Source organism: Geotrypetes seraphini, chromosome 4 (genome assembly GCF_902459505.1).
Source record: "Geotrypetes seraphini chromosome 4, aGeoSer1.1, whole genome shotgun sequence".
NCBI lineage: Eukaryota > Metazoa > Chordata > Amphibia > Gymnophiona > Dermophiidae > Geotrypetes > Geotrypetes seraphini.
In genome coordinates this window covers 304,653,229-304,667,751 of record NC_047087.1, presented here as the reverse complement: position 1 = coordinate 304,667,751, position 14,523 = coordinate 304,653,229, and the positions used below count along the sequence as shown (strand labels likewise).

Below are 14,523 nucleotides of genomic sequence, written 5' to 3'. Positions count from 1 at the left end.
GAGTTGCAGGCGCTGTCTTGCAGGGATCCTTTTTTGCGCATTTCGGATGCTGGGGTGTCTGTTCGGACGGTGTTGTCCTTTCTGCCTAAGGTGGTTTCTTCCTTTCATGTGAACCGGTGTTTATTCCTCCCGGCTTTTCGGCGGGAAGATTGGGGAGAGCGCTTCTCGTCGTTGCGTTTCCTGGATGTGCGCAGGATTGTTCTGCATTATTTGGGGGTGACGAACGACTTTCATTGGTCGGATCACCTGTTCGTGTTGTTCGCGGGCAAGAACAAAGGTATGGTGGCATCTAAGGCTTCCATTGCTCGTTGGGTCAGAGAAACGATTGCTTCGGCTTATTTGATAGCGGGGAAGCGGTTACCGGAGCAGCTTTGTGCACATTCAACTCGAGCGTTGGCTACGTCTTGGGCAGAGTCCGGAGGTCTTTCATTGGAGGAGATTTGCCGCACGGCTACTTGGTCTTCTGGGAATACCTTTTCGAAGCATTACTGGTTGGATGTGGCGGCCCGTGTGGAGGCTGGTTTTGGCGCTTCGGTTATTGCGGAGGCGGCGTTAGCTTCCCACCCGGTTTGAGTTTTGCTTTGCTACATCCCGCTAGTCTCTGGATTCATCTGCTGCTGTGCTAAGGAAGGAAAAATTATGTTCTTACCTGTTAATTTTCTTTCCTTTAGGAGCAGCAGATGAATCCAGAGCCCCACCCTTGCTATGAACGATCTGTCAGTATTCTGTGTGGTGTGTTTCAGTTGGGTTATTGTTGGTAGTTGTGTTCTATAGTTACTGGAAAGAAGTTTTTTTGGATGCTCATTCTCCTATCTCGGGATGCTTGGGCAAGGAGCATAACTGAATGGACAGGAGGAATGCCAGTCTATAAGACCACCTGTTAATCAGTTTCTCTATCTCCACCTGCTGGTTGATTTGAGCTATCCCACTAGTCTCTGGATTCATCTGCTGCTCCTAAAGGAAAGAAAATTAACAGGTAAGAACATAATTTTTCCTTCTTCTTTCCCTTCTCTGTAAAAAAAAAAAAAAAAAAAAGAGACCACAGTTGCTCATTCTGCTCTGTTATCAACCAGCTTTAACTGGCTTCAACCGGCCCTAACAAAAAGCTTGTGAGTATGTCTGTTTGAACTTCAGGTTCTGTTTGTGAGTCTTAGTACTGTGGGTTCGGTCAATATACGTTTAAGGAATAGATATTTTATTGAAGCTAAGTTTTATGACTAGAAATCCGTGGAGGGAGCGGGACTTCCCGCCCTTTGCATGCACGCGCTTGGTTTCCTTGTTGGTTACAGCGCGGCAGTAGCGGTGTGATTTCATGCTCGCACTTGTTCTCCTTGTTGGGTTTCAGTGCAGCAGTAGTAGTCCTGTTTATTCTGAGGCTCTCTTTCGTCAGTGTTTGTCACGGCCATGTGCAGCTGATTGTGCAGGTGCCGTTTTATAGCAGCGCGCATGAGATGGGACATGTTTTTTCCGGCGCTGTGGGCCCTTCTTCTGGTTATTCCCCGAGTCTGATTTTCTTTCTATGCAAGCCGCGGCAGGGTAAATTTTGCGGGGCTTGAATCCGACTATGTTTCTAGGAGCGTTGATGCAGCGGCCACGTGTCAGCAAGAATCAGGTGTGCGCTTGGGTCTCCGGTGATGCGGGAGAGCTGCAGCGTTCCAGTAGTTTGTTTCCAGCTGACTTTGGTCAGGGTATGCCGGGGCTTCTCTCCGTTCCGGTTCAGACAAGTTGTATGTGTTTCACCAGCTTTGGGACAAGCTTGGGCAGATTTATATGTCTATGTCTGTGTTCCTGCTGTATTCACTTGAAGGAAGCTGCTTGTTTAATCGGACTCTGGGGTTAGCACTCAAGGGGATTACCAGAGAGACTCTGACCTGTGCTAGGTCACCCAGTCTCGGTTTGTCTCCGGACTGGGGCGACATACAGCAACTCACGGCACGGTGAGATCAGCAGTAAGATAGTGCCCTGTATTTCACACAGGTATCTCATTGTCTCTCTTGGGGTCCCTGCAGATTGAGCCTTTGTCTGTTGGTAACTGTCCTTATTTGGGCCTCTGTGCTGAGCTGCATGTGTCTAGTAGAGGCACAGGATATATATGCCTAAAGGTAGTACAAACAGTTTCCAAGTTTGGGCTGTCTCTATGGGCATAATGACACTGCGCATCTTCCTGGGGCTAGGACTCTCTTTCTCTATTTCTGAGGGGGCCTGGACTTCAGATTTCCATGCTTATCACACTGGTTTCTCCTGTCGCCATTTTCTCATGGCACATGCTAGACGGGCCCCCCGACCAGACAGGAAGGGCTGTACAGCTCCTTTTAGCCAGGAGCCAGTTGCCTATTCTATCAAACCCGCGGAGGATCACGCGCTATGTGGCTGTTAGCCTCATCCCTGAAGCTCTCATTAGCGATGTGAGCTTTGTCTGATACCTTTAAGGATGTTGTTGTTTTCCACGGGGCTGTAGATGCAGCATCTTGATTGCGTCTAGTATGTATTCACTTTAAAGGACATATGTATTTCGCTGATGTTGTATGGAGTTAGTACTGTTTTCATGGTTCCAGTATATTCCTCTTTACATTGTGAAACTTGATTTTTCCTAGGAGAATCTTCTTGCAGATCCTACAATTCTCATCCTGCCATTCCCTGACCTTCTACACTTCATTCTGAGGGGATCTTGACTTCTTCCAATGACTCTTCAGGCTTTCTCATGAGGGAGAAGACGCTATAATGTCAGGTCAGGGGGCTGTGAAGATTTTTCAGGATGCTTGCAACTTTGCATCCTCCTCAAGTTTCCAGTTCGTTCTTGGAGTCTCTATGTTTTGTGTTTCCCTTTTCAGTGTTACTGGTCCTCAGGGCAGTTCTTGTAGTTCTTTGGGAACTAAGGGACGTTGTTCCACTTACTGCATAGTGCCCAAGACGGGGGCATTGGGCTTGCTGGATCCCATTCTGCTGAATTAGTTTCTCAGGGTTACACATTTCTGCAGAAAAACTGGGAGAATATTTACATTTTCCCTATGGACTCCGAAACGGCACTAGGTTTGCTTGCCTCTCTTTGAGCAGCGCTTTCGGTTTTGGCACATGCCATTTCACTTACCCCAGACTTCAAGAACATTTTAGAAAATGTGGGCAGTGGTACCGTTTTGGCACTACCAGGTGATTCACCTAATTTCTTCTTGACTGACTGCTTGATTCAGACGTGGTTTCTTTTCCTCAGTTCTTTGGACATGAATCTTCCAATTTGCACAGCGCTCTTTTCTCCTGTACTATTTATAGGTATATTGGGGAGATGTTTTTATTCATATAGGAGAGAAATGTTTTTCTTCCCAGATACTAGGGCGAAGGGTCAGAGTCTTAGGTTTGCATTCTTCTTTGGTCACCATGACCCAGAGTATGGGATTCTGTACAAGTTATAGGATCCATGTTGCTGACTCCACTGGAAACTTCGACTTGCTTTCCCATTATAACGCTAGAGCAGTCGCTTTTGTTCCGGTGGTTCCCAGTATCTCAGGGCTCCAATTATTTGGTAGGCTCCTCATGCATCGCTCTGTATGATTTGGTGGCTCAGCAAGATTCTCTTTTCAAAGGCATGCCTCAGTCTTTGCTGGACTAGCTCATGGCCACCAAACATCCCGGGCTGTCAGGTTGGGGGGCTCGGTGCCTTCCATCCTCAGCTTCAGGAGTCTGGTCTTAAGGGGCGACTCAGTACTTGTTCATTCTTCTACTCTTGAGCATGGTCAGGCTACCTTTCTGGAGCTTCAGACCATTCTTCCGGAATGCCGTTGAGGGTCCTTTCAGTCAGTATTATGATGGGGGTATTTCTCTACAGCTTGGGCAGTAGGTGATGTACTCAGTTGCCAAGTACAGTTGTTGTTCTACTTCAATGGGTGGACCCTCATCTTCCTCTTCTGTTGGCAGATCATTTTAAGGGTCAGGAAAAGAGTTTGGATAGACTTTCTCTCCGTGAAATCTGAGCATGGCCCATTTATTGTATGTTACAGTGTACAGCACTGTGTATGCTCTAGAAAGTGTAAACGTAAGTAATAGTGATATCCTCTACATCCTGGATATTGGGAATTTTGGCTCAGGCATTCCAGCTCTTTTTATGGACGTGAGATCTTCTGGAACTAGACCTCATAGCCTCGTCTCACAATTCAATGCTTCCTAGCTTCTTCGGCGGGCACAGGGAGTGGGAGTTAGAGGGAGTAACAGCGTGGCTTCTTTCTCACCTCTGGTTTCTCTTTTTCAGTGTTTTCCCCTGGCTGATGATGGCTTGGATTTGCCATCTCAAGCTCTCTTTCCGGGCACAGTATTTGTAGAATCTCTGGCTTGGCTGCGCCATCCTTGCTATGCGGATCTGATGAGTCTTTCGACAGCCGGACTAAGAAGTTTCCTGGTATCTCCGGATTTGCTCACCTAGGGTCCGATCAACATGGATATTCGTACTACTTTGGTATTACGACCTAGCTTTTGAGAAGTCATGACTGACGTGTAAGGGTTATGCGAAGCAGGTTGTTTCTTCTCTTATCCAGGCGCTACAGACGTCTTCACCTGTGGCTTCTGCTTCCTTTTAGAGGTTTTTCCTTTCTTGGATACTTTTCAACATTTGCACCCTTCCAGAGTTCTTTTTTGGCACAGGTGTATTGCCGAGGGCTTAGCGTTCAATTCCCTTCAGCTTCAAGTGCCATTCTTAGCTTGTTACAAGGGCTAGGTATATTGCTTTTCGATAACTTCTCAGCTTCATGTAGTTCAGTTCCTAAACGGAGTACGGTATATTTGTACACCTCTTAGAAAGCCCTGTCCGGAGTACAATATTCAGGTACTTTTTCGCAGTTTACCAAAGGCTTCATTTCCTTCTTGTGCCATTGAACACGGGGTTTCTTGTGGCCATGGTTTCGGCTCTGCAGTTTTCTGAGTTGCAGGCCTTGTTCAGCGGGGATTCCTATTTCTGATTTCCAAAATCTGAGGTATCAGTTCGGACGGTACCACAATTCTTTCTAAGGAGGTGTCATCCTTTCTTTTATGTCACGCTCACTTTTCCTTCCTTCTTCCTGGGAGGAGAAATGGGGAGACGTGCTTTTATTCACTGCATTTTTTGAAAGTGCGTAGCGTTCTCCGCGAGCAAGGTTTCTAATGTCTTTTAGTTGTTTAGATCACCTTTTTGTATTCTTCAAGGGACGCTTCAAACATATGGCGGCGTCCAAAGCCTCCATCGCTCGATGGGTCTAGGAGGACATTCTTTACGCTTGCTTGATGGCAGGGAAGCGGTTGGCAAAAGAACTTCATGACCATTCCATCAGAGTGGTGGCTACTTCTTGGACTCGGTCCAGAGGTTTTTTCCTTGGAGGAGTTTTGTCTCACGGCTACTTGGTCTTCCGAGAGTGCTTTCTCTCAGCATTACTGGTTGCATGCGGTAGATGCGTTTAGTGCGTCAGTTGTTGCGGAGGCAGAGTTTGCTTCCCACCCAGATTGAGGATTGCTTTGCTACATCCCATTGGTCTCTGGATTCATCTGTTGCTGTTGCTAGGGAATTAAAAATTATGTTCTTACCTGTTAATTTTCTTTCCCTTTTTTCAGTAGTGGGATCAGGGCAATATGACCCATTTCTGGGGAGAAAAGGCCCGAGTGTAAGGCGGAGTTTATGAGTTCAGTAATAGATGAGATGGCCTGCGCGGAAATTTTCTCGTATAGGTAGGAGGGGAATGGGTCTAAGGAGCAGTTGCAGGATTTCAGTTTGAGGCAGAGTTTGAGGACCAGGGATTCAGATACGTGCTTAAAGGTGGACCAAGATCTGTCAACTGGGATGGGGTTGGAGGTCATTAGGGTGGAATTGGAGTCGGTGGGCACCAGAGAGTTGTAGGGGACTGTAGGTGGGAAGGAGCATCTCAAGGTAGTGATCTTATCGTTGAAGAATTTTGCCAGAACATCGGCTGAGGGAGAGGAGGGGACCAAGGTGGAGCCTTTTTTGGAAGTTAAGGAGCGCCAGATGTTGAATAGAGTACTGCTCTGGTTGTTGGATCTGGAGATTTTATCTCCGTAGAAGTTCTATCTTGCTTTTTTTAGAACTGTATTGTAAAACTTGATATTGACCCTCTAGGACTGTCTGTCTAGGGGATTTAGATTTTTTTTCCATTTGCGCTCCAGAGCTTGACATTTCTGCTTTAGTTCTGTGTGATAAGGGAGATACCAAGGGACCTTACAGGAGTAGGAGATGGTTTTAGTGGAAAGAGGGGCGAGGGAGTGATAGGTGGACTCGGAGAGTGCGACCCAGTTATGCCAGTTGGTTTCTGAATCTGCAGGCTGAGGAACGGAGGAGAATAGGTTGAGAAATTTAGTCCAGAACAGGTCGTTCGTAATTTTTTTGCGGAAGGTAATGGAATTGGAAGTGCGGAGTGGAGCCCCAAAAGGCGACATGAAAATGGGGAGACAGAAGGTCCCTAAGAGGTGGTCGGACCAGGATACATGTTCCCAGCGAGTGTCACCGGCTGAAGTTTTGTGGGCGGTAAGATCGAGGAAACTAATGAGGTCTAGTGTGTGCCCCTTTTCATGGGTTGGGGATGGGGCAGGGGGGGGGAAGCTAATAAATTTGGTTGTGTCCTTGCTGGTGAGGTCGTCTAGGTGGAGATTGATGTCCCCAATAATCAGTAGTCTTTGAAATTTGAGGAAGGCGTTTGTTATAGTTTCGAGGATGATTTTGGAGGATTTGTTCCAAGGGGTAGTAGGTAGGCGATATAGAAGCAGGATACCCAGTGGATGAGGGTGGAGTTCATCGTTGACAGAGACTAGCATGTATTCTAGTGAGGTGTGATTGCCCTTTTCGAGGAGCTGGACTTCGAAGAATGATTTGTAGAGAAATGCCAGGCCACCACCTTTATGGTTAGCGAAGTGAAGGTAACGTTTTTAAACACCCTCACCCACCCCATTGTACCTTTTTAAAATGTCCCACTCGTTGGGGTATGCGGGCTGACTGCTGCCCGCCACCACAGCTGCTCACCACTCGCCTGCTCACCACAGCTTCTCCCTGCTGGCCGCCACTGCGCTGCAACTCCAAGAAGGGAAGGGCCAGCGTGCAGTGATTGCACGTTGCCGGCCCACAAGCCTTCTTCCGATGTCAGAACTAAGAACTGACGTTAGTTCTGACGTCGGGAGAAGGCTTGTGGGCCAGCGACATATAATCGCTGCACGTGGGCCCTTCCCTTCCTTGAGTTGCGACGGTGGCAGACCCTGGCCAGAGGAAGATGAATTGGCAGAGGGTAGGCAGGCTTCAGCGCGGCAGGGAGGGAGGAAGACAGTTTCCAGTGCGGCAGGGTGGACGAAGGACAAATGTTGGAAGGCAGTGAGGGGGAGGAGGCACGAACTTGGGACATGGGAGGGAGGGAGTGAGAAGGCACAAACTCGGGACATGGGAGGGAGGTAGGTCAAAGAACAAAGGCTGGAAGGCAGTGAGTGGGAGGGGGCACGAACTCAGGGCATGGGAAGAGGCACGAACTTGGGACATGGGAGGGAGGGAGTGAGAAGGCACAAACTCGGGACATGGGAGGGGGTAGGTCAAAGAACAAAGGCTGGAAGGCAGTGAGTGGGAGGGGCAACGAACTCAGGACATGGGAGGTAGGTAGGTCGAAGAACAAAGGCTGGAAGCAATGAGTGGGAGGGGGCATGAACTTGGGACATGGGAGGGAGAAAATAGAAAGGGACAATTGTTGGGCCTGAGTGAAGAAAGGAAGGAAGGAGACTCATGAAATCACCAGACAACAAAGGTAGGAAAAATGATTTTATTTTCAATTTAGTGATCAAAATGTCAGTTTTGATAATTTATATCTGCTGTGTGTATATGAAAGGAACAGCCTGGCAGGGAAGGGGAGACAGGGTGCACAGCCTGGCAGAGAGAGGGGGATAGGGTGCAGAGCCTCGCAAGGGTTGTAGGGTTGGGTGTATCTGCTGTGTGTATATGAAAAATGAAAGGAACAGCCTGGCAGTAAAAGGGAGACAGGGTGCATAGCCTGACAAGGAGTGTGGGGTTGGGTGCAGGCCTGGCAGGAAGTGAGGGGGGCTGGGTGCCGAGGCTGGTATATATTAGTACACAATTTGATTCAGAATGTTGTTTTTTTTCTGGTTTTCCTACTCTAAATCTAGGGTGTGTTTTATGGTCTGGTGCGTCTTATGAAGCGAAAATACGATAATCCTTATTTCATGATGAATAACTTTTGGAATATAATGTATCTTAAATAGAAAACTATCTTTAGATATATTTTTCATCAAAATATATAAAAATCCAATTTAAATGTTAAAAGATCTGATTTTAAAAAAATTAAATCATTGATTTTTATTGACCCTGCGACAGACCTTTTCACCAAAGCTTGCTTTTATTGAAATCCTGCATTATGGTATTGAACTTTTTACTGATTTTTGCTGGCAGTTTTCTAGCTGCCTTTCTCTTTGCAAAAAGATAATCTCATCTAGGTAGCACTTTTATTATGCTCTGTTAACTTTACCAGTAAACCTTGGAAATCTTATACTTTTTTGTTCATGTCATATTTTTTGTGACTTAGTAACATAGTAACATAGTAGATGACGGCAGATAAAGACCCGAATGTTCTCAGGCATTTGTGGGTTTTTTTACAGATGGCCGAAGAACTTGCAAAACAGCTAGCAGGGTACAAAGCTCAGCTCCAGCAAGTTGAGGCAGCTTTGTCTACAGATGAAGACAACGATGACTTGTTAAAGCTGAAGAAGGATTTACAGGTGGGAGGCTGCAAAATGGTAGAAGTTGCAACATCTACTGCACTAAAATATGCAGTCAAAAATGCCACAACAAGGCATTTACTTTGTATGTTTGATATACTGTATGTACTGAAAGCTGCTTTGGTAGCTTTGTTTGTGGCGCGCGCTTGCCATACTTGGGTTAGCTGGCTACCCATGTCAAATGATGAAGATTCCTCCCAAATGGCTCTGTTGGGAGTGAATTATGTGACAGACACTCTTTATGACATTATTAGGGTCATGGGCAAAGTTTCTGCCTATTGTTTCTCTGCCTGCAGAATGCTCTGGATCAGGCAGTGGGCGGGAGATTCGACCTCTAAGCCCACTGCCATTCAAAGGGCAAATTTTTTTGGAAAGGAATGGCAATCTTATGCATGTATGCAAGATTGTCACCTGCAAACCCTACTGAACAGTAGGCCTTGGGCTGCTAGATGCTCTGGGCAAGGGAATTTTCAAGGCTTTCGAAGATTCCATTCCTAGTCAGGCGGTCACAATGCTCAGAGATACTTTTAGGAGTCCAGACAGCAAGCCATTGGTTCTTGCCCATCCTCAGCCTTCAAGAAAATTCAATAAAGCCAGGTTGGCAGCCATTCCTCCCCACATAGGGGGAAGGTTGCCATCCACTATATTACTGTGTACCTGCATGCAGGTTTTTATTGTGTGTTGTACTTCAGGAATGTTTATTTCTCTACCGTGCACATTAAAATGGCATAGATTGTGTTTTATTTTAGTGCAATCTTATTGAAAAGCTCCCAACAAGAAACATTTTTTGTCTGGCATCCCTATTAAATTTTTCTGTACAAAGAAAAACTTGGCAGTAGAACACCCAATTTTGATGTAATTTTGAAATCTTGCTGAATGATTTTATTTTTGAAGTCTTTATTCTCTTATTTGTTTGGGGGGGGGGGGGGAATGAATAAAAAATCTTTAGTACATATCATTTGAGTATCAGTGATACTTGAGCTTTGCTGTGTGTAGAATATTGGTTTCTCACAGTTAACAATAATCGAGCAACCCCTTTTTCTCCTTTTTTTAGGAAGTTATAGAATTAACCAAAGACCTCCTCTCCTCACAACCTTCAGAAGCTTTGTCCAATTCAGACAGCTCTGTTGCTGCTCAGCTCAGTCACAGCTGGAAGGTTGGGGACAAGTGTATGTCAGTCTGGAGTGAAGATGGACAGTAAGTGTAGAAAACAAAAACTAGCAGTAACATGAAATATTGCAGTGCAATGGTAAGAGTATATTTTATTTGTTTTGAACTACCCAGGTTTGTTTAGTGATTGATTAAATTGGTAATTTGATAGGCAGTAGAAAATGATAATTAAAAAACCCAGAAGAATGCATGTTCTTTAAAGTAGAAATCAGGAGAGTGGGATAAGACTGAGCCATCACTGATGACATTTCGATCAGCCCCGATGGTTCTTCTTTTTCAGAAGGCTTCTAACAGTGTATGACAGCAGATATGGGTTGAGTCTGGTGCAGGCTAGCTTAGTCTTTTACCTATTCTTTTTTTAATTTTTCCTGTTTATAATAGTGGTGGGGGGGGTTTCTATCTACTTTCTTGAATATATTCTTGTACACCACTCTGTTACAATTGTCAGGAAGAGCAATTTCTAAAGTTAAAGTAAACCATAATAGTGGAATGAAAAATTTAAGACCACACTCTACTTCCAGAAAACCAAAGGAGGTGAAATCAGATTGTAATGGGCTTCATATAAATGCTGAACATTTTTTCCTGATAGCTAACAGATATTTATAAATGCTGAGCTTAGGATTTTGTTATATTTGGGGGGTTTTTTAGTCTTAATTTTTTTAGTGAAAATTTTTGTTTTTCATACAGATGAGAAAGGAAAACCAAACCCATAGCACAACCAAACGTAAAATAAAAATATAATCAAGGATACACAAGGTTCATGAATTGTATACAATTATATCAACAGCTACGTGCTAGAACAAGAATCAGTAGTATAGGAATCAGATTTCAACATCAAATATGCCTTAAAAGGAGACCATTTAACAAGTGAGGGTATTTGAGATGTACCGTATTTTCACGCATATAACGCGTGCGTTATACGCGTTTTTACCTACCGCGCATACCCCTCGCGCGTTATATGCGTGAGCGCGGTATACAAAAGTTTTAAAACATAGTTCCCACCCCGCCCGACGCCCGATTCACCCCCCCAGCAGGACCGCTCGCACCCCCACCCCGAACGACCGCTCGCACGCACTCCCACCCGCACCCGCATCCACGATCGGAGCAAGAGGGAGCCCAAGCCCTCTTGCCCGGCCGACTCCCCGACGTCCGATACATCCCCCCCCCCGGCAGGACCACTCGCACCCCCACCCCGAAGGACCGCCGACTTCCCGACAATATCGGGCCAGAAGGGAGCCCAAACCCTCCTGGCCAGACCGCTCGCACCCCCACCCCGAACGACCGCTCGCACGCGCTCCCACCCGACCCGCATCCACGATCGGAACAAGAGGGAGCCCAAGCCCTCTTGCCCGGCCGACTCCCCGACGTCCGATACATCCCCCCCCCCGGCAGGACCACTCGCACCCCCACCCCGAAGGACCGCCGACTTCCCGACAATATCGGGCCAGAAGGGAGCCCAAACCCTCCTGGCCACGGCGACCCCCTAACCCCACCCCGCACTACATTACGGGCAGGAGGGATCCCAGGCCCTCCTGCCCTCGACGCAAACCCCCCTCCCCCCCAACGACCGCCCCCCCCCAAGAACCTCCGACCGTCCCCCCAGCCGACCCGCGACCCCCCTGGCGACCCCCACGACCCCCCCACCCCCCTTCCCCGTACCTTTGGTAGTTGGCCGGACAGACGGGAGCCAAACCCGCCTGTCCGGCAGGCAGCCAACGAAGGAATGAGGCCGGATTGGCCCATCCATCCTAAAGCTCCGCCTACTGGTGGGGCCTAAGGCGCGTGGGCCAATCAGAATAGGCCCTGGAGCCTTAGGTCCCACCTGGGGGCGCGGCCTGAGGCACATGGGCCCAACCCGACCATGTGCCTCAGGCCGCGCCCCCAGGTGGGACCTAAGGCTCCAGGGCCTATTCTGATTGGCCCATGCGCCTTAGGCCCCACCAGTAGGCGGAGCTTTAGGATGGATGGGCCAATCCGGCCTCATTCCTTCGTTGGCTGCCTGCCGGACAGGCGGGTTTGGCTCCCGTCTGTCCGGCCAACTACCAAAGGTACGGGGGAGGGGGGTGGGGGGGTCGTGGGGGTCGCCAGGGGGGTCGTGGGTCGGCTGGGGGGGCGGTCGGAGGTTCTTGGGGGGGGCGGTCGTTGGGGGGGGGGGGGGTTTGCGTCGAGGGCAGGAGGGCCTGGGATCCCTCCTGCCCGTAATGTAGTGCGGGGTGGGGTTAGGGGGTCGCCGTGGCCAGGAGGATTTGGGCTCCCTCCTGGCCCAATATTGTTGGGGAGTCGGCGGTCCTTCGGGGGGGAGGGATGTATCAGACGTCGGGGGGGGCATCAGGCTTTCAGGATGGGGACAGACCTTCAAGGGGGGACAGTGCACGGAAGTCAGGGGGGGTGAACGGAGAGTCGGGACAGCGCACGGAAAGTCAGGGCGGGCGAAAGGAGCGTCGGGCAGCATGCGCGGTATACCCGTGAGCGCGGTATACCAAAGTTTTTGTACATATCATCGTGATTTCTGCGCGCTATACCCGTGTGCGCGTTTTATACGGGTGCGCGTTATTTGCGTGAAAATACGGTACCCAAATAATTCTGTTTAGCATTATAACATTCATATCTATAAGAAAGACATAATAGATCAAGTTTTTAAATCAATTTCTGATAATGCTGAGAATTTTCCCGTTTAGGTTAGACTTAACTAGCAAAAGATGGGGATCATAAGCCTACATACAGATAGCATTTGAGTGTCATCAAGTGTAGCTAGTTGTATGCAGAGTTTATTTAACAAATATCAGTATTGATTTTTAGTTACAGTATAAAAAATGAAAAATGCATAAAATGCAAGTGTATATCAGAGGAAGTGTCTTGAGGCTACTTCTGCTTACAATTAAGAGATGAAAGCAGAGTCATAAAAAATTTGCAAATGCAATACAAAATAGAAAGAAAAAGGAAAACAAAATGTGAAAAATAAAAAAAGCTACATAAAAAATTGTTTTTCTAACTTTCTTAAGGGGTTTTTTTTTGTCTAGTGTCACATTCTGTAAGCTATTTTTATTTATTTATTTATAAAAGTTTATACCCTGAGAGTGTCCAAGGGAGCTTGCAGTGTTCAAATTTATTTGATATATATAAACCCAATACTACAAGACAAAACCAACATGAAACTGACAAAATAAATAAAGCAGTAGGGGAGGGGAGAGACATGGGGCAAAGAACACAGTAGGAGAGGTTAATGTTACAATGGCCTGAGTTATGAGGAGAAAGGGATGGAGGTCAAAACAGTGTTTTGTCTTCTTTGATTACCATTCTTTGTTACAGTTCTGATCATAAAGATTTAGTTAAAATCTAAGAAATGGGGGGAAACTTCTCAAACTTGTTAATGCTAAGCAACTACGGTTTTAATTTTGTCTTTCTACCCCTGAACACTATTACCAAAGGAAAAAAGCTTTTAAAATAAGATTTTCCACAGTTGGAGATTTATGAGGGGAGGTTCCAAGTTTAATTAATTCTTGATAAAGTGCCATCACAGAGCATCTGAGTGGTTTACAATCAAAGCAGATAAAATAGAAAGTGGAGAAAAGTAGGGAGGGGGAAGAAATGCATTAGTAGGATGGAAAAGAAGGGGTAGGGAGTGTTTATAAAGTGCCATGAAAAGGACTGAGGGAAAGGGGAGTTCTACAACTAAGAATACAGGGAGCTTTTAGTCAAAGGCATCTTTAAGCAGAAATGTCTTAAGGGCTGTTTTAAATCTATCGAGAGAGGGTTCTAACCGAAAAGAGGAAGGCAAAGTGGTGTTATAGGTGATCTGACTTGAAGTCAGAATGACTACTAAGTTATATTACTGTAGGGAGCAGAGAGTACTGATCTCTTATGTCCCATCCCGTAGTCTGTCAAGAAAGGATCGGGATCATGTGTGCTAAATTTTGAAGACTAATAGCAAGATCTTATGTTGGTCTATGGATTATAGGAAGCCAGCGAGCTGATTTAAGAAAGGGGGGGGGGGTTAACATGATCAAATTTCTTTGCCCCTGTAATCAGTTTTATTGATGTATTTTGGATTAGTTGAAGGCAATATGAATCTTTACATCGGATACCCCAATAAGAGAGTGTTACAGTAGTCTAAGTGGTTCTTGACTATGGAGAGAATCAAAATATTTAGTGCCGATGATTCAAGTAGTGATTTGATCAAATCATAGGCAGTTTTTAAAAATATCATTGAACAACTGACGGTATCTGGAGTTGGAAGCTAAGTTTGTTGTCAAAAATGATGCCAAGTATTGCAGAGAGAAGACCAATGGAACGGGTGTATTAGAGAGGAGAAGAGGGGCAGCTAATTCTCTAGGGTCAGTATTTCAAAAATGAAGAGCTTTAGACTTGTTGGGATTGAGCAGCACTCAATTGTCATGTTGTCAGGAGGTAATCTTTACTAAATTTTGGTTAATGATGTGGATCTCAGAAATATTGGCAGGATTAAAAAGACAAGTGTTGTATATCATCCGTGTATACAAATGTCATCAAGTCTATAGATTTGTATGCCAATTTTATTTTATTTCCTAAATAAACTCATTGTAGAGATATAGTGAGTTACCCTGAGAAGACTGTATGAGGTCTGTTTAAAAAGTTCCAGGA

At 46.2% G+C, this 14,523-nt stretch overlaps 1 protein-coding gene across 3 annotated transcripts in view; it reads left to right on the top strand.

The window, feature by feature from the left end:
* The window catches only part of SMNDC1 (survival motor neuron domain containing 1), a 63,401-nt gene that overhangs the window by 22,120 nt on the left and 26,758 nt on the right, over positions 1 to 14,523 (top strand). For all 3 annotated transcript variants that reach the window (XR_004539209.1, XM_033941930.1, XM_033941929.1), the window contains exons 2-3: positions 8,614 to 8,733; positions 9,788 to 9,930. Coding sequence is in view for 2 of the 3 variants with exons in the window: in XM_033941930.1 (XP_033797821.1) it covers positions 8,614 to 8,733; positions 9,788 to 9,930 (263 nt within the window). In the remaining variant the exon portion in view is untranslated. The remainder of the gene's footprint in view (positions 1 to 8,613; positions 8,734 to 9,787; positions 9,931 to 14,523) is intronic.